Genomic DNA, 25,208 nt, shown 5'->3' on the forward strand with positions numbered 1-25,208 from the left:
TCCAAGTAGCTGAATCACAAACACCCGGTGACTCATGTAAAAGCTCTCAGCTTCCTTGGATTCTTTCACCGATATTCAATGTTATATTTACATTTATATTTTTATGAAGTGAAGTGTGTTTTTTTTAAAGTATTCTATAGACCATTTATGAATTAACACAGCAACTAGTAGCTGGAAAAACCGAACCGATATTTTTCACAAGTGTTTGGTCAGTGCTGGTGACCCATCCATCCACCCCAACATCTCTGTTGCTTCGACTTATCAACGTGGTCCTGACATTTATTCCATTCGAAGGCCCTGACACCATGAAACATGTAGCTTTAGACTGTAATAAGGCACTTTATGGGGTATTTGCAGTTTGAAAATTACTTTGAAAGCTGACTTGCAGCATAATCAGAAACTATTTGGAATTTTCTGCTTCATTTTCTTTCATATGTGAATCTGGACGTGTTGAAACTAAAAATGTTCTCAGTTAAACAGCTGTTCTGTCTACAAAAATCACAAAACCATACCTATTCAATTTTTCAAAAGCAGCAGCTTTTTTAAATTTTAAATTTGTTTTGTGAGCAGTAAAACCACACGATTTATATTTACTCAACTATAAATTCACTGTAATTTACTGAAGCACATTTGCTAATTTCCACATTTATTCCAGTGTGTTTTGGAGTCTAATGATGAAGTCTGCACTCTGGTGAATCAATTTAAAGCCTCAGTTCTTAATTATGTTTTAGATGTAATAAAATAAATTCACTATTTACTTATGCTAAATAAATAATTATGATCCAGTCCAATAGGAGATCTAATTGAGAAGTTTGGGAAACAGACTGGCAACCAGTCCAGGGTGTTCCCTGCTTCCCACCCACTGTCTCCAAGGATAGCCTCTAGCTACAGTGTGATCTGAGGAAAAGTAGCTTTGAAAATTAGCCAATTATAAACTAAATAGGATTAATTGCCTATCGACACCTATTGGTCACAGGTCCTATATGCGTTAGAAAATTGCCCTTTGTCTCCAGAGGATAGGTCAGCAGAATGGGCAATAGGCTTGACAGCCAATTTTTCCACATAGCAACTAAACAACAAGCAACTAAAGGGCACCAACAACTGCAAATACATACATGTATGTTTTTGTGGCCTCTCATGGCCAACTGCTGATTACTGCATCTTTAAGTGCCAGATACTCTGAGCTCTAATCAATTTTCACTCTTATAGGGAAAAAAAAGTTTGATATAATCAAAGATCGGAGATATTTTCTTTAGCCTAATAATGTCCAGAACAAACAGTGACTGCAGCAGATAGTTTCGATTCAGTGATGCATCTAGAAAATACACTGAGATCAACTGAAAGCAGCTCTGTACAAAGTGTCTTTATCTGTGCCGAGCAGTGGTGGGGCTCAGTGGGTAATACCATTATTCACACGGCTACAAGAGGTCATTGGTCCACTGCGAATAAATATGAGTCACAACAGATGACAGTGTTGTATCGTGGAGGAGGACAGGGCTGCAGAGGAAAAAAAGCAAAGCCTTAGTCCCGCTTTATCGGATTCCAGTGTACTTAAGTATGCATATTCAGCCATGCCAATGCGTTTATAGTGTGACTGCTGAGGCTTTATGTCACTGTTCAGCTGTCGGCTTTACTTCACAGACACAAACAGCAAAGGTTACATTTGAATTTCCTGGCGTCACCACAATGCTTTATCTGACTGGGCTGATCATGTTTCCACCAGTATGTGCTTTGCAGACGAGAGTGGACAGACCCTTTGGCGCTTTTCTTTTCTGAAGCAACAAGAAGGTGCCGGGATGTAAGCGTTTTGGTTCATGACGCCATCTGGCCGCACAAATTCACTGTTTCTTCTGAGCCTTTTGAGAGCACATCATTAAAATGAGCCTGAATCACCTTTTCTCCTGGATCTCCTGCTCTTGCTGCATTGCCATTGGTTGTGTGCTCATCTCCTATATTTTTAGAAATGGGTGCTTCATTGTTTCCTCTTGTCTTTTCCGTGTGCTATTAGCAGACATTGTAAAAGGCAGATCAGTCTCTGGGTGATCGTGCTGTACAATTTCAGAACCACAGAGGGCAAAGAGAATGATTCATAGGGCGAGTCGGGGGGGGGAAAAGATTAGGATTAACGCGGAGAAAGGAAATAAATCCAAGTGCTTTTGAAGTGCTGAGATTAATTCTGAAACTTCATTATCTCCCGACTGTACGTTATAGCTGGCATTAATATTTCAGTGCTATTCTGATTAACAAATGGACGTTCAGATTCAAAAGATACATTTTTAAAGCATTTTTTTTCATACCCAAAGCAATCCAGCATACATGCACTAAAGTTTTTTAATAATCCAAATTTGTAATTACCTACTTCTTACAATTAAAGGAAAATGAGACAAAAGGGTTTAGGGGTAACTCCACCTGGTCATTACATTAGTGTGGATATTAAGGCCTTTATTAAGCTGTTACTTTACTTGATTCACTCAGTCTTGTATCTTGTTCCTCAGGATGATTTGCTGACCAACTATAATACCAGTCGTTGTCCAGCGGCTCAAATTTTAGAAAAGCAGATTTGAGAAGCACAGCTGAAATAGCATTTTTATGACATTAACAATATAACCACGAATCTTCCTCCACTATTGTTCAATTTTAGGCCAAGATCATAACAAATGCATCCGTATCTAATGAGAATTAGATGGTTTGATCCAGGAGTTGAAGCTGTATCACAACTACTTTCATACATATGTCAGGATGTTAGTGGGACAGTTTGAGCTCTTGATGGCGACTGACCCGGAGCCGCACCTAGCTGTGTGTCTGAGGTTAAACAGGATTATTTTATTATTTTCATATCACTGTATATTCAGTAACTGTGTGTGTTTTGAGCTAGGAGCACACTTGTTACAGTGTGCTTGCAGTGGTCTGAAAAAAGAAAAAAAAAGGGCTGCAAATTCGCCCAGCAAAATTACGTGGTCGTGTGAATGGCTGCATTAAGAAAAGCTGACTCAGGCCAGATGTGATTCCTTTTTTTTTGTGTGTGTGTCTCTCCCATTTGGTTCTTTAGCCATCAGATGTGATTCCTAAATATCACAACACACCTGATATCTGGTCTATAAAGTGTAGACCTGAGCTGGTACAAAAAGACTTACCCTGAGTCAGCGCCCATAAAAGTTGGCCCATAAAAGATCTAGCTGTAGACATTCATATGTATCTGGATAGATGGTAAATGGTAAATGGCCTGTATTTATATAGCGCTTTACTAGTCCCTAAGTCCCTACTAGTCCCTAAGGACCCCAAAGCGCTTTACATATCCAGTTATCCACCCATTCACGCACACATTCACACACTAGATAACAGAGCAAGGCCAAAAAGTAAGCCAAAGCTGTGGTCATCCCTAAAGAATGAATACAACTCAAAAGTTCTTATACTGTATAAACACACTTAAGGCTTTAGCTACCTTAGCTTTTCTAAGTGAGTTCACCTGAAGTTAAACATTTCAAACTTGACTCACTAAATATGAGAAAAGACGGCATAAAAAATAGACTTGAAAAGTGAAGCTAATGTGGAAAGGCTTTACGCCTGCATACTTAATGGTCATCTTGATCTTCTATAGTCCGTTCCATAAATCAGTTTATGGCTCAGTCACTCATTGCAGGTCACGATTAAAAGAAAACAAAAACAAAAAACATATGTAGTCAATTTTTGTAAATTTGGGTCATTTTAAGTGTCAGAAGTGTAAAATATCCTTTGCCTCATGACTTGTGATTAAGAAGTTGTCAACCAGTGAGCGTGCTGTTCACAGACAGATCCACCCCTCGCTCACCACATCTGCTTATGCAAATGCAACCAAGAAACCCAGCAAGGACTCTTTTTCTGAGAGAGGAGATTTAAACTATTTAAACTTAAAGCCAAGATCTACATGACAGTCATACGGCCGGTGGCCCTATATGCAACGGAATGCTGGCCAGCCACCAAGAAACACGAGCAGATCCTCAACGAGACAAAGATGCTCAGGTGGATGGAGCGCTTAACCCGCCTGGATCGTGTGACAAACGAAGATGTTCGAAAACGAGTCGGAGTTGCCACGATTGAAAAGAAGATGAGGGAAATGCGCCTACATTTTGGCACGTCATGCGCAGCGAGGAGGATTCGGTGTGAAGAACAGCCCTCCGACCGCGAGGAAGACCGAAGAACCGGTGGATGGACGCAATCACCGAAGATATGCACGCAGTGGATCTCACCCCAGAGGACACTCAAGGCTGATCCAAATGGAGAAGACAGAGTCACGCAGCGGACCCCGTGCTGGGAAGAGGCGAGGAAAGAGGAGGAGGAGATTTAAACTATGTTTAAAAAATACAAAAAACCCCGCAATACAGTGCTCACTCTTTGCCTCCCTTATTCTGCTCATTTACAAGCATATTTATAAGACACTGTGATTTTTAAGGCCCTATTTTCACAAAAACTTATTTATAAAGAATAACAGAAGGAACAGTTACTACCAATAACACATGCTGCATCTTTATTTTTTGATCTTTATTGCATAAACCCATCCTCACTAGAGGGATAGAGACTATTTCAATTGACTGTTGCGCAGGTACTATTGTGGGAAACTGGAACCCCGTATCTCAACTGGTAACAAGGTTTTTCAGGCACTTCATGAATACTTTTGTAGGAGTCTCAGAGTGAGACAGAAGGGACTTCTGCCATTTGTAACTTTGAAAACTTGACTAAAGAAAGGGAAAACACGCAAAAGCGTAGTATGGCCGTTCGTTTGGAGGAATGCTAGCAACTTGCTGCTTAGCATAGTGCCACATTAGCAGCTAAAGACACACACATTTCCCTCAGGAATTCATACTTGACCTTATTTAAGACTTAAGGCTTATTTAAGCCTTTGTAAGACTCTGTTAACCTTCCTCTACAGTCACAGTCTTCATCACCAGCTCATCTATATAATGCTTTAAACAAAAGCAACATCGATGGAGCGTGAAAGGATACAAGCTGGCAAATCGATGACTTCCTACAGGTGGGAAAATGGGTTAGAAACAAGAACGGATATTTTCCAATAATTGCCTCTTCTCTGTCTGACAGGTGATTCTGTCAAGTCACGCTGGCCATTCGTGTCTTTATCATCTGCTCTTGCTGAGTGTACCTTCAAATATCAGAATGTCACATGTTTGCCACTCATTGTTCAGATTGGCTGAACAATGAATGACGCTTTCTTAATTTTTTACATCTCCCCTGACATACAGAAATCTAAATATATGCAATGGTAACACCCTCTCTGCCTGGTTTTGCCTCCTGGTGATGTGAAGCAGACGAAGGAAATATAGAGTCAAGAAAGGCCAGGGCGAGGCACAGACAACCTGAGTCAACACTCAGCTTCTCTCTGGGCTGGCTGTCAGAGCTCAGGTGGGAGGCAGCCTATAAATCTGTTGGCAGGGCAGCGACACCCAGCCAGTCAGCAGGCGGCAGACACATGGCTGGCAGAGAGACCGGTACAGAGACAGACGGACAGAAAGGAGAAGACTGAGGAAAAATAGATGGCAAGACAAGGTACAGGGCGTGCCACTGTCTGAGGTTGTGTGTGTGTGCGCGTGTGTGTGTGCAGGCAGGTTAGTGTGTGTTTCCATGGCAAAGAGTGCTGTGGTCAAGACCTCATTATTTCCCTTCCAACATCATGAAAAACAAACGAGCCATTTGGAAAAAACACAACAAAGGACACAAGGGAGACAAGACAGAAAGAAACTCAGGTCTGCGTTCAGTTGGTTGGCATACAGGAAGTTGTTTACACGCTGGTTACTGTAACTAGTCAGTGTCTTACAAGGTAAAGTTTTATGACTAGCTGCTTCTAAATCACTGTGGGATCCACACAGTCCATATGACTGCAGTGCAGTAAGTATCCAGATGCTAGTTTTACTAGCGGTGACTTTAATCCTCTAAGTCTAACTAACACATTCTGAAAGTGTGCAATTTGTATTGGTAGAATTTGTGTCTTTCTGAGAAACACTGTGATTGCAATTTCTTCAGCTAATAAGAGTACGTTGCCAAAAATGAGGTGCTCAAACAATCCCTTTCATATATAGTTGCATAGTGTTTGCAGCCTGCCTGGATCCAGTCAAGGCTGCAGGTCAGAAACTTAACACCACAACTCCACTAAGGCATGACAGTAGATTGTTATTTTAAATTTTTGATTATGAGCTCTAGGTGTTGTGGTGTGGAGGTATATGAAATGAAATATGGATATAGTACCAATATTTTAACATGTCCTGTAACTGTTGTTTTTATGCTTTCATACAGCTGTGATTACAGATTCTGACCCACTCCATACATTTGTATTTTAAGTTTAATCAGTTTGATAAAAAGAAAAAAATACAACACAATAAAAATGTAATACAGCAAAAATAAGTTATGCTATTTGTACATGTGCAGTACTTTGTGAACCCTGGTTTATTTAAATTACTTTAAAAATGAAGGCTGCATGGTATGGACATATGGCACAAATGCCCAGCATAAATTACTCATGTTAAAGTCCACAATTATCGGCATCCTACAGAGCTCCCCAGATAACACCATTTCAGATTAGCAGGTAAGCTAAAGGACGAAGAGCAGCCAGTGTGGTCCATGTTCTGCTATCCTCTATGCTGTTGCATGCTGGGGGAGCAGGCTGAGGGTCGCAGACGCCAATAGACTCAATAAACTGATCCGTAAGGCCAGTAATGCTGTAAGGATAAGATAAGATAAGATAACCTTTATTAGTCCTGGATGGATGGAGCTGGATTCCCTTAATGTGGTGTCGAATGTTGTCCGAGATAAAGACAATTTTGGATAATACCTCCCACCCACTCCATGACATGCTGGCTAGCCACAGGAGCACGTTCAGTGAGAGACTGAGATTACCAAAAAGCACCACTGAATGACACACTGCCCGTGGCCATCTCCCTGTACAACTCCTCCATCTAATACACTGTAAACACTGCAATAGTTACACCCTTTTTGCTCATGCTCTTTCTACTCCGTATTATTCCTGCCAACATTCTTGATATTTATTATTGAGTGATTTGTATATATTGTTCTATTTCTTAAATTTCTTAAATCTGTAACATATTGTATTATTAAATAGTCTAGTCTGTTTCTGTTACCTGTTATTTATACTGGAGCAACTGTAACCTACATCATTTCCTTAGGGATTAATAAAGTACGCTGATTCTGATGCTGATTAATAATTAAAACAACATTTTTAGATCTAACAGTATTTTATGTCATTCTTATGGCATATCTACTCCAAGGCTCTTCTTCTGCATGCACATTTTCAGGAGCTGAAATCAGCGGAGGACCATCGGTTTAAAAAAACTATGTCCATCAGAGTCTAGCAAAGCAACCTGTAAATGAATCACAACAATATGACTAATAGCTTTATGACGACGTTTTTCTTTTCCAAATAACCAACAGATATCATGACAATACTGCTCTCAATGATACTATCTCATGAAGTTTGACATTTTGGCGCACTGATGGGAAAAAAACAAGACAAAAAACAAAACCAACCTGTGCGTTATACATATTGTACTAACAGCACTCTCAGACACTATACAGTATTATCTAAAAGATTACTGTGTTTTAACCTAATACCCTAACTGATGCAGTTAGAAATGAGCAAACATATTACAGTATGAGGAAATGACTTTGGCCATGTCCACACTAATACGTTTTCATTTGAAAATGCATCTTTTCCTCTCAGTTTTGGCCTTCCGTCCACACTAAGATAGCAGAGGACGTTACACAACAGTTGTTTTGTTTGCTCTCAATTTTGACAGCCCTATTAAAGATTAATATCAGTTTGTACAATTCTCTTCCGCTTTTGCAACTTTGTACTTTTGTGTTACTCACAGCAACAACTCAACCTCATTGTTAGTCCATTTAAAAAGCTTTTCCTCAACGTTTTGCCGCGACGCTTCAAAGAGCCGGAAAGTAAATAAACGGCAGACAGAAATGAGGCAGGTCGAATCGGTTTGTGTTTTATGCATGCACAGTATTAGAACATAAGCGTTTTTGGCCGTTTCAATGTGGACGCACATGAAACGGTCGTGAAAACTACTGAAAATGATAGTGTGGACGTGGAGCGTTTTCAGACAAAAACACCGTTTTCAAATGTATCCGGGCTAGTGTGGACACAGCTTTCGTGTATGCCATTTAAATTTGACACCAGAGGTCTGTGTTCATTTTCTGTTCCACTTATTTTATTTTACCGAGAGAGGTTAATTTACCCATAATTTAACGTAAGTTTACTACTAGTAGTTATGAAGGCCAAAATTAAAAAGCAAACAAACAAGATTTCATTGACAGAATGAAGTAGCTGGGTTAGTAATCTGGCCTAAAGCTCTTAATGTTTAGTGATGATATTTGTGGCGAGTGCGAGCTGTTGAGTTTTTCTTTTCTGTCTCCTGGCTGATTCTTCCCACCCAGAGCACAACTTCAACCAAACACAGCTGACAGGCATGTGAAGATGCCTCTTTTTGAGGCATGATGTCTTGTTCTAATGTGGCTAAAAAAGTAAGCAGACCCCGAGAATATACGCTGTCACACTGTTTACCTCACAGTTTTCTCTGCGGGGGTTCAAACCTCAGAGTAAAGCAGAGAGGATGTCTGCTGGCTGCTCCGCATATTCAGCTGTGCAGCTGCCTCGTTTCAGACCACTGAGAGGACTTACTGAGGACACTGAAAGGAGCTGTTGTTAAGCAGCCAGACAGCTAACAGTAAGCCTTCACAGCTATTCTCGATGAATAGACAATAAAAAAAGTGCCAGCCGTGATTTACATTTTATATGCAGTCATTCTGTATAGCAGCAATGACTGCTGAAGTGTCTTTAACTACTGTCATCTCACAGAAAATTCTAATCAGCTCGGATAAACAGAGCTGCAAGGAGTGCTGTGCAATACAGCAAGTTTGGTACCGATCTGATGTCAAGTAAATACAGGGTCAGATACAAACACTGACACCAATCTAGGAGTCTAATAACTTTTATGATATTTCATCTGAAAGAAAAAACTACTTTTCAATCCAAGAGGAAGAAGTAGTTTTCTTGGAGGCTCACCAGCTTTTCAAAGTTTCCTTTACATATGAAAAACGCTCGGCTTTACAGGTTAGACGTGTGAAAGAGTTAGTCACTTCTGAGTCATGATGTTGGCTGCTCCTATGTGTTTAACATTAGGTGGAGATTATATCAAGTATTCTGAAAATTTTAAAATTGCTTCAGAAATGATTAAAAATGTCATCTGTAAACAGACATTAAAAAGCATGTTTACAGCCTGATCAAAGCACAGCTTTAGTATCTATAGCTCAGGGCTGCATAATCCATTGAATTTTGATTCTAATCACAGTTTCGAGCTTCCCATAAGTTAAATTAACACAATCAAGACAAAAAGCAAATCAAGCGCTTCCTAAATCAGCGCCTGATCATGTGGAATATCATCCACTGTTTGAAAATACTTTACATTTATGTAATGTTAACCAAGGTCAAATTCCAGGCAATGTTGTAGAGTTTTGCCTGCGTCAGAGAGCATCACAGCTAACTTAATCAACCGTCTGAAAACACATCACAAACTGCAGCATAACCAACGCATGAAGAGCAAGAAAAACAAAGCAATGCTTATGTGAATTATCCAACATGAACTCAGATGCCCATAAAAAGTGGTTCTGTACAATTCATGCATATGCATCCAGCTCACAAAGACAATCACCAATCAATCACGTTCCATTTAGCCAGAGATATGTGCCCAATAAACATGGAGAGTAACAGAGGATTCAGGGAAACGGTCAGCGTGATGGACAAAAGATATGTTGTTCCCTCGTGCAATTGTTTATCCAGTGTTTACAAAATGTCACAGGGGAAAAGGACGGGAATCTCACAGCCGTTGAGTGCTACGAGTTTTATTCACATCCATCATGCAGGTACAATGGATGGATATTTTGGCTTCAAGGAGATGATCTAAGGTCAGGTGACCTCACATTATTTGTCTGCAGAGATAAAACACAATTGCTTGAAAAGTTTGGAATGAATTGTTTTTGCTTCTTTTTTTTTTTTCTTTTTTTTTTAGGTGATATTGATAATATAGCATTATTATCACCTTTAACATCTGTCCTGTTCGGCAGTTGTAACAAGCAGCAGTCACGGTCTGAGTGTTTTGTTGTGCCAAATTTATTTGCTTTCCCAGGAGGAGCACTATGGACTTTTGATGGAGGTTAGCGCTCTCGGAGTTCTTCAGATTTTCTTTATGTTTTTCTTTTTATCTCCTTTCGATGCGCTGAATTTAGGCAAATAAGAAGGACAAATCTTTCTCAATGCAAAGATATGTGCATTAGTAGGAAAGTCGCACCACGTGGATGTGAAAGCAGTGTTTATGTGACTTGTGATTTGAAATTGGAGGCAAGTTTTCTTCATGGACAGGTGTGCAGACATGGGCAGCTGTAGCTGAACTCTGCCTGCTGCACAGTGAGTTAACTGATGTATAACTCATCCCTCTGGAGTCAAGAGGCTGTTTAATGGCCTAACCATACAGCAGACACAGAAGCAGAATAAAAGTCTGTACCTCTGTTTTAGTGGTCACAAACCATGGGCTATACCCAGATAGACAGTACAGGAAACACACATGGCCAAACCACAAGGTAAGGCAAGAGACTAAAATAAGTCCCACGCCCCATCCAAAAAGAAAGAAATTGGAAAAACCTTATGAGGATAAAGTGAAAACAGAGGAGAAAATTGGTAGCAGGTCATAAATAGGAAAATGAAGTTTGGCAAAATTCTGAGACAGTCTGACAAAGGAACAAAGGAAAACATGGCTGCTATTGTACTGGGTGAGCAATTAACTGACTGCAAACAGTTGCAGCAGAAAATTGGTGTGAAAAATAAAAACAGAAGGAAGCAGAACTTGCAGCAATAAAACATGGAAGCTAATTTAAAAATAAAACAGGGAATGATTATGGAGTCCATGTGGTTTGTTTGACAGATATCTGTCTAGATTCACTGATCTGTAATTCTCATGTTGTCAGTGCGTTACACGGGTAAGGTGTAATTCATAATTTAAAGATACTCCAAGTGTAGAGAGTTTTAACCATCTCTTCACTAAGAAAATACTAAAGCTCGGCTTAGCTTACTTCTAAACTTTGCACAAAAAGTGAGGACAGTTGTGTCCCTAAATGATGCCACGATGCATCTGTGGGTTCAGCAGCAAAGTTGAGTATATGGGTTGCTTGCCAAAGCTCTGCAAATGCCAAACAATCAACACAACCACATTGGCTGACTTTCAACAAATGTTGGTTGAAGAATGGGATGAGTGTGAAGCTGGTGACCAGCATGAGGAGGAGGTGCCAAGGCCGTTGTGGCATGTTGTATGGCACTTCCACATGCTACTGAGACTTGCTGAGAGTTGTTCGTGGGTACAACCTACATACTCAGAACTCTATCATTACATGTTCTACCTGAAAGATTCAGACAATACACTGGCAAAGCATACCACACCCACACCCTAACTCATTAACAGCCAATTGCTGTAGGAATTTAAAACATGTAAGAATTCAGTTTTAGGAAATTCACTAAAAAGAGTTTCAGTTGCATAGCTGTCCTTTTAACTGGACACCTGAGTAAAAGCACAAGCTGACCAGGGTTTTTACACAGCTGGAAACAGCTGCTGCATGGATCACACACAGAGACACAGGTGTTCTTCAGCACCATCAGAATTAACAGCCCGGTCTGAGAACAAAATTTCACAGAAAAGCCATCTGTTTGTGTTCATGAACAACATTTTGTTATGTGTTTTTCCACGGCAGCACTAGTTGTTTTTTTTTTTTAATTTATTCCAACAGGAAGTATGCAGACCATATGTTTTTTTTTTTTACATAAAACATGCCATCACCATGGTAACCAAGAAAACACAGCTTTAAAAGGCGTAGTAATCTGAACCACAATCTTTTTATACTTGAACCTAAGCATCTCTTTCTAATATGCTAATTCCAAACAATTTGTTTTTAATGCCCAACTCTAACTGATGAACACAATATGAATGAATAACTTATTAAAAACAGCATAAATAAAAGGTACCGCCTTACTTTCCAAGGGGTCGCCAAAGTGGATGTGTCTGCATGTTTGATTTAGTACAGATTTTATACGAGATTCCCTTCCTGATACTAGCTTTTATGACCCACTGAGGTTGAGCTTGTGTCTCCTCATGGATTCCAACTAGGGACCTTTCATGTGTAAAGCGAACGTATCAGTCCCAATACAAATGGTATTTAAAAATCTGTGACTTGTATGACTCAACATCTGTCTGCGGTGTGAACGGAAAAATCATATGTTCCGTCACAGACTTCTCCAACCTCCAATTTTACAAAGTGGAAAATGTCAAACTGCGGCTGTGACATGTTGACATGTGTGCTTCACTTGTCAAAAGTCAATTAGTGATGATTGTTATAGGAATATTGGGTAAGTAGAATAACAGGACCCTCTTTGCTTCACAGCATTATGACAGCATGATAGTATTATGTTAAAAGCATTAAAATGTAGCTAACAAAAAATGATGTAACAACTTAAAACAGCTCAAACCAAAGAGCGAACAAAGCAGGGCTGAAAAATACTGCACTTTCCTGGAGTGACTGCTTGAGTCTTTGTAACGAATGTCTTTGAAAGTGAGTCAATTACCCAATGTTAAAAAACTTCACTGCATTAAAAAGCATGTTTACAGTGGTGTACAAAAATAGTTTTGGTGTCTATAACTTTCCAATTCATACCAACTGTATGGATTCAAATTCAGAATCAGAATCAGAATAAGAATCAGCATACTTAATAATCCCTACGGAAATGATGTGGGTTACAGTTGCTCCAGTACTGTAACAAAAACAGACTAGACTATTTAACAATACAATATGTTAAGATTTAAGAAATAGCACAATATATACAAGTCACTCAATATTAAATATCAAGGATTGACAGATGTGATTATAAATAAATATCAAGAATATTGACAGCAACATTACAGAGTAAGAAAAGAGCGTGTGCAAAAAGGGTGTAACTATTGCAGTGTTTACAGTGCATTTGATGGAGGAGTTGTACAGAGAGATTCCTTTAATATCTTCAGGTTCGGGGCCATCTCTGATTGACACTTGTATGGGCACAGGCAGATTTAGCTAAGTGTTGTATGCTAGGCCTCACTTCTGCTAATTCAAATAACAGAACTTGGCTTCTCAGTATTGTAATTAAATATGTGACAGATAATGTGGCTTGCTGGCTTGCTACCTGACATACATAAAGCATAACATGTCTCATGTTTTGCCAGTGCTGGTTCCTTTGTGGCTCTTACTCTTACTAGAGAAAGAAGCTAAACAGAGCTCTTATCTGCCTGTCAGTGGGTTACTGCAAATGAGTAAGAGTAATTTATCTTTGTTGAAACCACACTGACTGGCTCATCTGTGATTATGTCACTGTAACTGATAATGCATTAAATAACAGTAACATTAGTAAAAAAAACAATTAATTAATTAATATATATAAATATATATATATTAATTTATTAATATAATATAAATATAATATATATATTTATTAATATATAAAATTAATTTATATATGTATTATTATATATCTATATGTAATATATAATATGTATATATATATGTTATATATAGTATTATATATATATATATAGAATATATAAAAATATAATATAATAATAAAAAACAATTAAAATAAAATTATAAAATATACACACACACACACATATATATATATATATGTATATATATATATATTTTGTATAATATATATATTCATATATAGTATATTATTATATATACTATATTTATATAATATATTAAATAGTATATATATATATATATATATACTCTATATAAATATTTGTATATTATATATAGTATATAATATATGTATATTATTATATACTATTATATAATGTATAATATATGTATATATGTATATATATATATATATATATATAATATATATACTATTACGTACACGTAATATACGTAGATACATATACATAACTATATACATACACATACATAAATACATACACACACCACACACATACATGTATTATGTACCTGTAGCTGTATCAATGGTAGATATGCATGCATATCTATATTAATATATATATATTAGGGGTGCAACGATACACAAAATTCACGGTTCGGTTAGATACTTTGGTGTCACGGTTCGATATTTTTTCGATACAAAAAAATGTTCATGCCTTTTTAATTTGTCATTTATTAAAATTATAAATATATATTTTAACTCAAAAGTACAGTTTTTAAATTTAACCCTAACCCTTGTGCGTCGTTTTTTATTTTGACAGCGAATGCGCACCTGCGGACCACTTATGTGCAGCCCTGGTTATTTAGCTCTCATATTGCAGCCACAGAAATTCTTTTGTCCATGAAACCATAAAGCTGCACTTTCTTTTTGCCTTATAGTCTGATTTGTCATAACTTCTCCGTTTTGTGGTAAGCTTTTCTTTGGCTGTCACTTCTTCACCCTGACCTGTCTTATTTGGCTCAGCAGAACTGAAATCGCTGTTTTACACACGCACTCACATAAGCTCAGCGATTCTCTGCGCGATCAACCTCTCACATGTTTAAGCTTGCTGCGGGAGATTTCACTTGTCATGTTTGCATAGTAAGCTAACGATTAATAAGACGATGTCAGAGGAATTGGTGCACAAATTATCATCACTCACAGATCAGTGCTGTCGCTCTCTATACACAGTTCGCACGAAAGCAAAAAAACAAGCGCAAATTCAAACGCGATTTCAATATGTCACATATTGACAGTGGCTCACCGATGCCAATGACATAATTACCCAGCTACATTTCTGAAAGAATGCAAAAGCATTGACATATATTTTTCCTACAATAGCCCGACGGGCAGGGAGAGATAGATTTTGGTAGCCCGACTGAAAAAATCGCTAGCTCCGGGACGTCGGGCTAGCGATATTGCAAGCCCTGTATCTGATTGAGGAATCACTCATCTTTGGAAAAGAGAGTTTATTACAGAGAAATGTCTCTTTCCAAAATAAAAGCTATACTATCCGCTTCTTCTGGGCTATATTCTCAGCAGCATAAGGAGAATCATGTGCTAACAGCTGTCTAAATGACTCGGCTAAAGTTAGTAGCATGCTTGTTGTTTTTGTCTTTGCACTAGGATGATGTCGGCGTAAATGTGCAGTCATATTCGTTGTGTTCCCACTAGTGCTTTCAGGTTAATCTCGTTGAAATGACCTTAACGCCACAACACGGCAAATCTCCGTTAACGAGCTACCTCGATCGCCCCGTGCGATGGGGCTAGATGGCCAACACGTTAACGAGCTAACTGCGCTAACACACTAGTCCCACCCATGTAATTGAGCATTGCGATGGCACATCCAACATACTGTTTTACTTTAGTCCATGACGCGCTTACCTTCAGGGTCATACCTCACATGAAAACCAAAATAATTCCAAACGCCAGATCTGAATGAGGGTGGGGATTCAATTTGCCATGTTGCAAGGAGAGCTTAACTTCTGTCTCGCTAGCTTGCCCTGCGCTCTTCCTTCTGACTATGCTGTCTGTGTTGAGCGCTCAGTGGATCTGCGCTCGACAGTGCAGCCTAGGCGGAGTAGTCGAACGCAGATTCACTGAGCGCTCAACACAGACAGCATCGTCAGAAGGAAAGTTGATAAAATAAATTACAAATTTTGTATTGTTCATACATATGCGTACCGCCGAACTTCGAACGTCAATACGATACGAATATCGTTGCACCCCTAATTTTATATATATAATATAATATTTATATATCATTATATATTATATATAATATACATTCCTAAAAGGTTCACATTCAGATGTTTTAATCCACATCAACACCAAGGCTAGATTCTGTAATGTCATCAGATATCACAATAGATGTTTTTCTTAATCCAATCCAGTGTTGATTAGATTACAACTGACCACCTGGACCAATATTAATGTCCCCTTCTCTAGAGATTTAAATTCAAATGAGTCTTTAAGAGACAATCCTCCCAGTTGTCACCCAAGAACTGTTTTTTGGTTCCTGACAGAAAATGGAGCTTAGAATGGAATTAGTATGGATGGATGTATTGTGTGTCTGTGTGTGTTTGTGAGGGAGGGGGGCAAGCTTTGTGGTCTGTACAAATGGATGACTCAATCTCTGCCCTTGCCCTGAGCCTCAGTGTAAATGGACCCTGCCTCTCCTCTGGCTAATCACTCCGACTGGAGTTCATGACAGCCTTAAGTGCCGACTGCACCGCTGTGTTATTAAATCCAATCCACCAGTCAGGAATTATTTAGGGTGATTACCAAGTTTATTTTAATTTTCATCTTCAGCTATCACTTGGTTGCATTAAAGCGGAGGCACAGTGACTTTTGGGCTCGCTCAGATAAAAGGAGAGCAACATATCATTTTAGCTGACCGTGAAGGCAATGACACACATAGACACACTCACTCCTGAAGACACTCACCAAGGGTTCAATTGTATGGCCCATATTGAATTACGTCTCTCCACTCCTGTGGTGCAAACTGCTTGGTAGAGGAGGTGATACCTTGCATTTATGCTAACAGCCAAAGAGAAGAGATTGCAATTTCCTGCTGATTCTCCTTTCTCACAGCAGTGGGGATCCTTTCTGCTAAACCATCCCACTACAACGTCAGTCTTCCACCATCTGCTCCCACCAGGCTACATTTTATAGCAAGTCTCAATTTAGGTTGTGCAACATGACAGAGAGATTAGCTTTGCAGCTGAAGGGCTAAAGTACAGAGACACACAACTTTCCAAGTTTTTAGGATAAAAAACCCCCGATTCAATGATGGATACAAATATGATTATAGAGTAACTTTTTAGTCATCCATCTACCTTCTACTGCTTTGCAGATCCAGGCCATGGGAGCTGCAGTCTAAAGACTGGCCTCTGCCTTCTCGGCCACCCCCTGGTACAACAATGTTGACTGAGATAAAGTAAGCAAAGGGCTAAATAGCAAACCGAACATGGTTACAGGTCACAAGATAAAATTTATTACTGATTAAATCTCCCTTAAATGCTATACAAACATTCAGACGTGATGCAGTTGAGACGCCTCAGCACAATGCTGCTTCTTTTCCCTCTATGGGAGTTGAGGTGTTAGCCTTTAAGGATGTTGTGGGCTGAAATGAGAGAGGCCTTGAGTAGTCTGAGTGCTCTAAAGACAACATATGCCCCGAGGTTCTAACAAGCCCTTGCCTATAGAGGCAACTCTTTTTGGGCGCTTCGGCTACAGGCTCATCCTGTAGGTCACTACCAACACTTTGAGGTTACAGGTAAAGGTAGGAAATTGATAGCTTGACCTTGAAACTCAGCTTTCTTTTTACTGCAATGAAATGCTACATCATCCACATTACTAATACGATTCATCTGTCAGTCTCTTGTGTCACTCTCCCCCGACTCATGAGCAAGACCCTGAGATACCCTGAGGTCTGTCACTTGAGGGAGGGACTTATTCCCACACTTTTCCAGCATCTGAACTATGTGAAAGTGTTAGAAGTCAGTTTGTTTGTCCAAGCACACAGAGGATTTTTCAAGGTCAAATCCTGGTTGTCCTACTAAAGGATTCTGAGGGCACAGCTGGAACATTCATAAACTAGATCACACTCAGGGTGGCTGGAGGTGATCACGCTTTCAGAAATCCATCACTTTGATTATCTGAAATATGGAAAAGAAAACCATAAAGAATACAGAATTACATTCAGCATTTATTTTTTCAGTAAATTTTGGAACAAAAACTGACCTGAAACATCAGGTTTACATAGTGCAGCTTACTAAAAGTGGTAAGATGCCAAAATTAGAGAAAGTTCCAGAAGCTGAGGCGGCTGCGATGTTCCAAATCTGCCAAGAGCTCCCAGTGGCGGCAACAATTTGTTGACCTGATTCATAAAATGAAAAAACAACCTATAGTACATCTGTCAGCATATAACTGATGTGGTCATACACTTGGTTACATGCACTTCTTAGTTAAATCTGCAGTTATCAAGCTCAGCTCTCTTTTTTACGGAGCCCCCCAGGGGACATGGGAGAAAAAAAAATTGGGGAGGAAAAAAAAAAAATTAGGGAGGAAAAAAAAAATTAAGACGGACTTTTGCGAGATCTCGCAAAAGTATTGCGAGCGCTCGCAAAAGTATTGCGAGATCTCGCAAAAGTATTGCGAGATCTCGCAAAAGTATTGCGAGCCGCATAGATCGAGCGTCGCAAAAGTATTGCGAGATCTCGCAAAACTCCAACAATGGCGGCAGCTACTTAGTTGTAATATTACTCTTTCTGGGTCACAAAATACACTTTTAAGATATTTTGAGGCGTGAATGTAGTTGTGTAAACGTCAGATACCTGCTCGGTTTACAAGACATCACATATTTGCAAAAGAGCTCCGACGTTTTTGGAGATCTGACACCCACTAGCTCGAAGCTAACGGGAGGTCGAGACCTACTACAGCCGGGAGGAACACCGCTTTCCCGGCACATCGTGCCTCGACCTCCCGGTCGGCTTCGAGCTGGCGGCCACTAGCTCGAAGCTAACGGGAAGTCGAGACCTACTACAGCCGGGAGGAACACCGCTTTCCCGGCACATCGTGCCTCGACCTCCCGGTCGGCTTCGAGCTGGCGGCCTCCGAAGAATGCGGCTAAAACTTTTGCGAGATCTCGCAATACTTTTGCGAGCGCTCGCAATACTTTTGCGAGATCTCGCAATACTTTTGCGAGCGCTCGCAATACTTTTGCGAGATCTCGCAATACTTTTGCGAGCGCTCGCAATACTTTTGCGAGATCTCGCAAAAGTCAGTCTTATTTTTTTTTTCCTCCCTAATTTTTTTTTTTTCCTCCCTAATTTTTTTTTTTTCCTCCCTAATTTTTTTTTTTTTCCTCCCTAATTTTTTTTTCTCCCATGTCCCCTGGGGGGCTCCGTACTTTTTTAATGTATGCTTTTCATTGTTTAATTGTAACCTCTGCTGTCTCTCTCTGTCCTCTTATGGTCGTGGTCAGGCCTGATGACACATGACCTGATATCCCAGTGTTGGTCCAACATCATCATAACTTTGGTCGAGGATCAAGATTGCAACTGACCAATGTGATGTTAACAGTTAACATTAGCCAAGAAGTTCAAGGTTCAAGGTTCTAGGTTCTAGATTAGCTAATACTTTAAAAAAATTACTACTAGAAAACCAACATGAGTAACCTAAATTTGGCTAACAGCAAACCTAAGTTGATAAAAATATTTATTATGATGTATAAATGAATAAAGAAAACACTTGAAATGCCGATTATTTCTTCCAGAAGAAATTTTTATATTCCTACATTCCTGCAAAGCTATGACATCACAACAATGTTGATCCTGAAAAAGCACATTATGATGCTGCAGGGATATCAGATACGTCAGCTGCCGACAGTCATTTAACACAGTTCTGTGTTAAATGAATATTGGCAGGCTCTATAAAATTTACAGAGATTGTATTTATTAAAGTGGAGTGTAGAGAGGAGCTGAGAAGGGACAATTCAAGTAAAAAAAATATTAACTGAGTTGACGATTCAACAATAAAATAGTGACACGTCGCGACACAGCCAGAGGTTCAAAGGAAAGAGTTGTTGGAGTATTCCTTACAGCTCTTATATCCATAAGGTTTAGATTCAGAAGATTCAAGCCTTTGACTTGGACTCCTATATAAACCAAGTGAGACTCACCAGACATTTAAGAAAGTTCTAGATACTCCCTTTACCCTTCAAAACCAGAGGATTCAAATAACCATTTTTCGACATATGCAGCAGTGCACCCTAAACACCTGTAAACAGGCTTTGATTTATTAAAACAGTCCACAAAAGGATTTAGCCTTTAATTTCCTTCTTTGACGCATTTTTGCTGATGTTTAACTGCACTTTGCAGATCAAGTATCACTACATGTTGTGCACCAGAGAGCAGAGAAGTATATATATGCTTTGTACACAGTACATGAATTACCTTGAGTGTTTCATATATAGCACATTTACTGAGAAACTGCTGTGGTAATGCAGGACCCAGCTTATATTGGAAATTTCATTTCGAGAATTGCTTTAGAGAATTTAATCTTTAATGGCTGTACTGGAGCTGAGCCGAAGAAGCATATGGATTAGTAGTTTATACTTGGTGCTGATAACTGATTTGCATATTGTGTAACACTGCAGTGTAAATACAGACTTTCCACATGATGCAGGTGCAATGAAGAAGAGTGGTGAGAAAGCTAAGTGCTGAAATGCAAAGGGAATCAAATAAATCACTAGACATACAGACTCGTAAAGCAATATTTCCAATTTTAACTGGGACGGAAAGTCAGAAAAACAATACACAAAAACACAGCTCAGGAATTATGTATGAATAAAAACAATGGTCTTCTGACAGCCACAGGGAAGCCGACAGGCTAAAGTGAGTCAGTGAAGGTGACACAGAGAGGAAAGATTTCATCTCCAACTGTGTTTGTGAGAGAGTGAAAAAATAAAGAGACACAGACATCACAGAGCTTTTCTTTGGCATCCAAAGGGGCAGCAGATGATGACACACTGGTGACACACTAGGATGTTAACAAAAACAGAGATACATGCTGTACGACACACACTCACCAGGCCTGAGGTTTCCTCTTGAGCAGGCCCTGTCTCCTCCATCGAGAGTGGGGGCTGAGATGGTAGGTCAGCTGACGACAAACCTTTTCCATCGCCCCAAGAGAGTCTCCCTCCTATTGAACACACACAGACAGAGGCACAAAATATCAGCTTAATTACAGACGGCAGCCAGAAAATAAGAAAAATTTTGCTTTGTAGCTTTATTTTCACAGACATCAGTTCTATTGGTATTTACATGCCCAGCCAGTGACAAAAATTAAGAACGAGCTAGCAAGTCAGCATACCAGAGGATACAGCTAACGGCATATTTATGTTTAAAGTGTAGTTTTGCACCTTCTTGTTTGTGTGTATAGTATATTGTTGAAATTGTACTTTTCACTGCTCCTTGCATAATTTGTTTTACATATTTCCGAGGTGCTTTTTAAACCAAGCTTTGTAAAACAGCTTAGGCTAGAAAGACAGCCTGCATTATCAACATGTAGAAAGTGCAAAACTGTTAGCTGATATAGCATCATAACTCCTTTAATTTCTCCTTAAAATATCCTCCTGTTGGTTTAAATGAGAAATTACTTTAAACAAAGCAGCCCCAATATGAATAAGTGATTTTATAATGGTTACATCCATCGTTTATATCAGGGGTCCCCAACTCCAGGCCTCGAGGGCAGATGTCCTGCAGTTTTTAGATGTGTCCTTTATCCAACACAGCTAATTCAAATGGCTAAATTACCTCCTCAACATGTCTTGCAGTTCTCCAGAGGCCTGGTAATGAACTAATCATTTGATTCAGGTGTGTAGACCCAGGGTGAGATCTAAAACCTGCAGGACACCCGCCCTCAAGGCCTGGAGTTGGAGTCCCCTGGTTTATATACAGTTTTTGAGTTCTAACATTTCTTTGTCTGCTGGTTGTGAGATCGTGTCAGTGATACAGTGTAATGATTTTGTGGTGAAGCAGATTTAACACTGTGATTAGTCACTTACTGGTTGAATAAACATAGAAAATAGGTTATACTGTCTACATACAAGATTAGAGATAAATATATTATAATATTAATCTCTGGCTCTCTTCCACAGCACGTCTTTTATCCTGTCTTCCTTTTCTTACACCAACCGGTCGCTGAACCTGGTTCTGCTGGAGGTTTCTTCCTGTTAAAAGGGAGTTTTTCCTTCTCACTGTTACCAAAGTGCTTGCTGATAGTGGTCATATGATTGTTGGGGTTCTCTCTATGTACTATTGTAGGGTCTACCTTACAATACAAAGCGCCTTGAGGTGATTTGGCACTGTATAAATAAAATTGAATTGAAATGAATACAAGATGTATACATTTCATACCACTGGAAAAAATGCTCTCACGTTAGAATATTTATTTGTGATTTAACATTGCATCAGCCTGTAACAATTTCTGTATCTGTGCTGTCTTTGAGGTACCCTGATACCAGAGTGGTATCAGATACAAACATCTAGACCCACGCTATCACTGGTGGCCTTTTTTGCCATCACTGGATTTTGCTAGAAAAACAAGTTGTGATTTATTTCACAAACAATTCACATGCAGTGTAGAGTAATTGGAAGCATAAGATATTTAATGCTGCATTGATATGGCATCAGATAAAGAGTGTTACCAACAAAACAAAGCAATAGCTATCGATCTATCGTGGTTAACAACATTTCTGTTAATTTCCTGCATTCTTTTGTCAACAGGTCTTTACAGGTTAGTATAATAGACCTTATATAAGAGTTGATTTAGTTTCTGGGTCTAAAAAGCGAAGGCAATGTGGAAGTGTCTTAAATCTGGATACCATTTAACGCATCTGCTACCGAAGAGCTTCAGGTGTATAGAAGTGAAAACAACCCTCGGGCTCCATGCTCTGTGACCTCTGCAAACATTTCCTTGATGATCTTATGGGAGTCTTGAAGAGGATAAATCAGGGTTTGCTCATAAGCTAATGATTTATTAATCACAAGTTTGACAATGTATGTGCAGTGTCCCTCGCTTTCTCAGTCAGATCCATTTTTCATCATGTCCGGTTTCAAAATGCCAAGATAGCAGCGAAGTACTCAGTTTTAAGCTTCACAACTGGATTCACTAACTAATGGATGTCACAAAGGTTATGTCCTTGTTTAATATACTGTCCATGTTTGGGAGAGCCAGGTCTTGGGGAATTCTATACAATAGTACATTGCCAGCAATTTATGCTTAGTATGTCAAAGGAAAGAAATATATAACCCTTTGCTAACAAAGGACAAGAGGCCTGTTGGTGACTGTACATGTTTCTTCCCTGACCACAACCATAACATTTGATATCCCAGTGTCGGTGTTCTTCCCACATCATCATAATAATATTCGTCCAGGATCATTATTGTAAGTGACAAATGACATCTGATAATCCAGTTAGCATTAGCCAAGAACAAACAATAAACAAATCAACATAGGTAAATTGGGCTAACAGCAAACTTATTGTAAAATTAATAGAGAAAGCATTTGAAATGATTACCTCTGTCCCAAAAGAGAGTTTTATATAAACAAAGACAGGTTCCCAAGAAGCTGCCGAATGGTCCCTCAGCCAGTGTGGCTTTAATAGGCCTCTCTATAATGTATGTGCATCAGTCATCACTTATGAAGCTATTCCACATATGAACTCAGGTGATACATATGCATGTACATTTCAAACTGTATGCAACAAGTATATGATTTTGATGTCAGTTACAGGTGTTGCTAAGTTGACATGAGGAACAGAGAGGAAATGTCACGTCTGACATGGCATCACCACAGAATAAAAGAGGGCAGTGAGGTGCTACAGCAGCCAACAGGAACTGATATAATTCAAGGATACAAGGACCACTGGAGCAAAGAATTACTAAACACACCTTCTGTCAAGTTTCTGATATGACAGGACACGCACAGACACACACACACACACACACACACACACACACACACACACACAAGTCTGGAGACTAGAACTCTACAGGGTGTGCTGATTGGCTGCCCATAATCAAACCATTTGGTGCGCTGCATCACAATCACATTGTGTCATTAAGTCTGAGTGTCTGAATTGCACCTTTACATTCAGTGTGGCACTCTAAAAATGTTTTTTGATGAAACAGAAAAATGTCATGTACCAAGCATGTTCATGACTTTCTTACAATGGTACAGTCCTCCCAGGGCCTTGGATGAGTGACATGTAAAATTACATCTGTTGCTTGTGACGCAAAATAATGGTGACTCATAAATATAAATATAATCCCAGAGATGGCTTCTTAGTTTGTATCATGGAAACTAGGAAGCAATTTGAGAAACGGTGTCACCCAAACCCTCCACTAGATTGTAGCTGTGTGTGTATGTGAGACTTCCACCCACACTGAAATACATTTATTCAGGTGGTTAGTCAGGTCCCCTGTTATCCAGTACAAAACAGATGGTGGAGAGTTGGGGGATGAGGAGGGGGGCGTGGGGGTGGTAGGGTTGAGGGTGATGTCAAAAAAAGCTCTTCTATGTTCCCCTGTTGTGGGGTGAGGATGGATGTTTGTGAGCGACTAGGTTAAAAGCCGAAGGGCAAAAAGTGGAAGGAGAAAAAGAAAAACTATGTTCTTGCTTTTGAAAGTTACTGACTCTCTGCCCAGAGGGGAGCTGATGGAAAAATTCATTTCTCAAATTAAATGAAGTGATAATGACTTCCTTTGAGAAACTGTGAATATGTTCTGCAAATGTATGTGTGGTCAAACATGGCAAAAAAACAAATTGAGAAGGCATTTTTGTTGTGTAATTTCAGATTTTTTTGATTCCCGCATGCTGTGACAGAACAAGCTCTTATTTTCGAGATTCAGCATGATAAATGTTGATAAATGTAACCCACAGTATTTTTTTCTCTTTTTTTTTAATCTTTTGTTTTGTTTCGACTCATTTGATTTTGATTCATTGATTCATATCAACACTCATGTTTAAACTTGTGCTTTACTTGAGTCACAGTGAGTGTAACAGCTAGCACCTCAACCTGACTGAAATGCTGAGCTGTGCAACAACGAATCCTGCAAAACTCAAAGTGCTTAAACTGTCACGTTCCCTGTGTTTAACCGGCTGGCTCAGTGAGGCTACAGATATTTGTTACTGTTTTCTCCTACTCTTGCTCTCTCTCTCTCTCTCTCTCCTCCTTGCCTGGACCTAGCTCATTGGCCAGCACATCTGAAAACGGTTACTCACCTGCGGCTCATCATCCTGCCACTCCCAGACGCGATTTAAGGCAGAGGCTCAGTTCTTCTTATCGCTGGAACGTTGTACTACACATTTCAGGGTAACCTCAGCTCAACCTAATCTCGTGATCCCTCCTGTTTTTCTGGCATTGATCTGTTTTGTGCATAGACTCCTCTATCCTATCCTCAAGCCCTTCCTTTGGATTTCCTGAACGCATGCGAGTTTGCAGAGTGGACTCGAGCGAAGAGGAGTGTGTAGTGTGGCGTGGCTGAAGAGGAGAGTGAGAACCCCGCCCGCAATACCCCGTGGACTGTTGAAGCCCCATGGATTTCCCTCACATTATATATATATATATATA

The 25,208-nt window shown here is 39.4% G+C and overlaps 1 protein-coding gene across 1 annotated transcript in view; it reads right to left on the reverse strand.

Moving 5' to 3' along the window:
- lrrc75a (leucine rich repeat containing 75A) overlaps positions 1-25,208 on the reverse strand; it is a 79,799-nt gene that overhangs the window by 11,884 nt on the left and 42,707 nt on the right. Inside the window, exon 3 of the mRNA XM_014340855.2 lies at positions 20,661-20,773. Coding sequence (XP_014196341.2) covers positions 20,661-20,773 — 113 coding nt within the window. The remainder of the gene's footprint in view (positions 1-20,660; positions 20,774-25,208) is intronic.

The sequence above is a fragment of the Haplochromis burtoni genome, unplaced genomic scaffold, assembly GCF_018398535.1.
Source record: "Haplochromis burtoni strain Fernald_Lab_line unplaced genomic scaffold, NCSU_Asbu1 Contig_417, whole genome shotgun sequence".
Lineage (NCBI taxonomy): Eukaryota > Metazoa > Chordata > Actinopteri > Cichliformes > Cichlidae > Haplochromis > Haplochromis burtoni.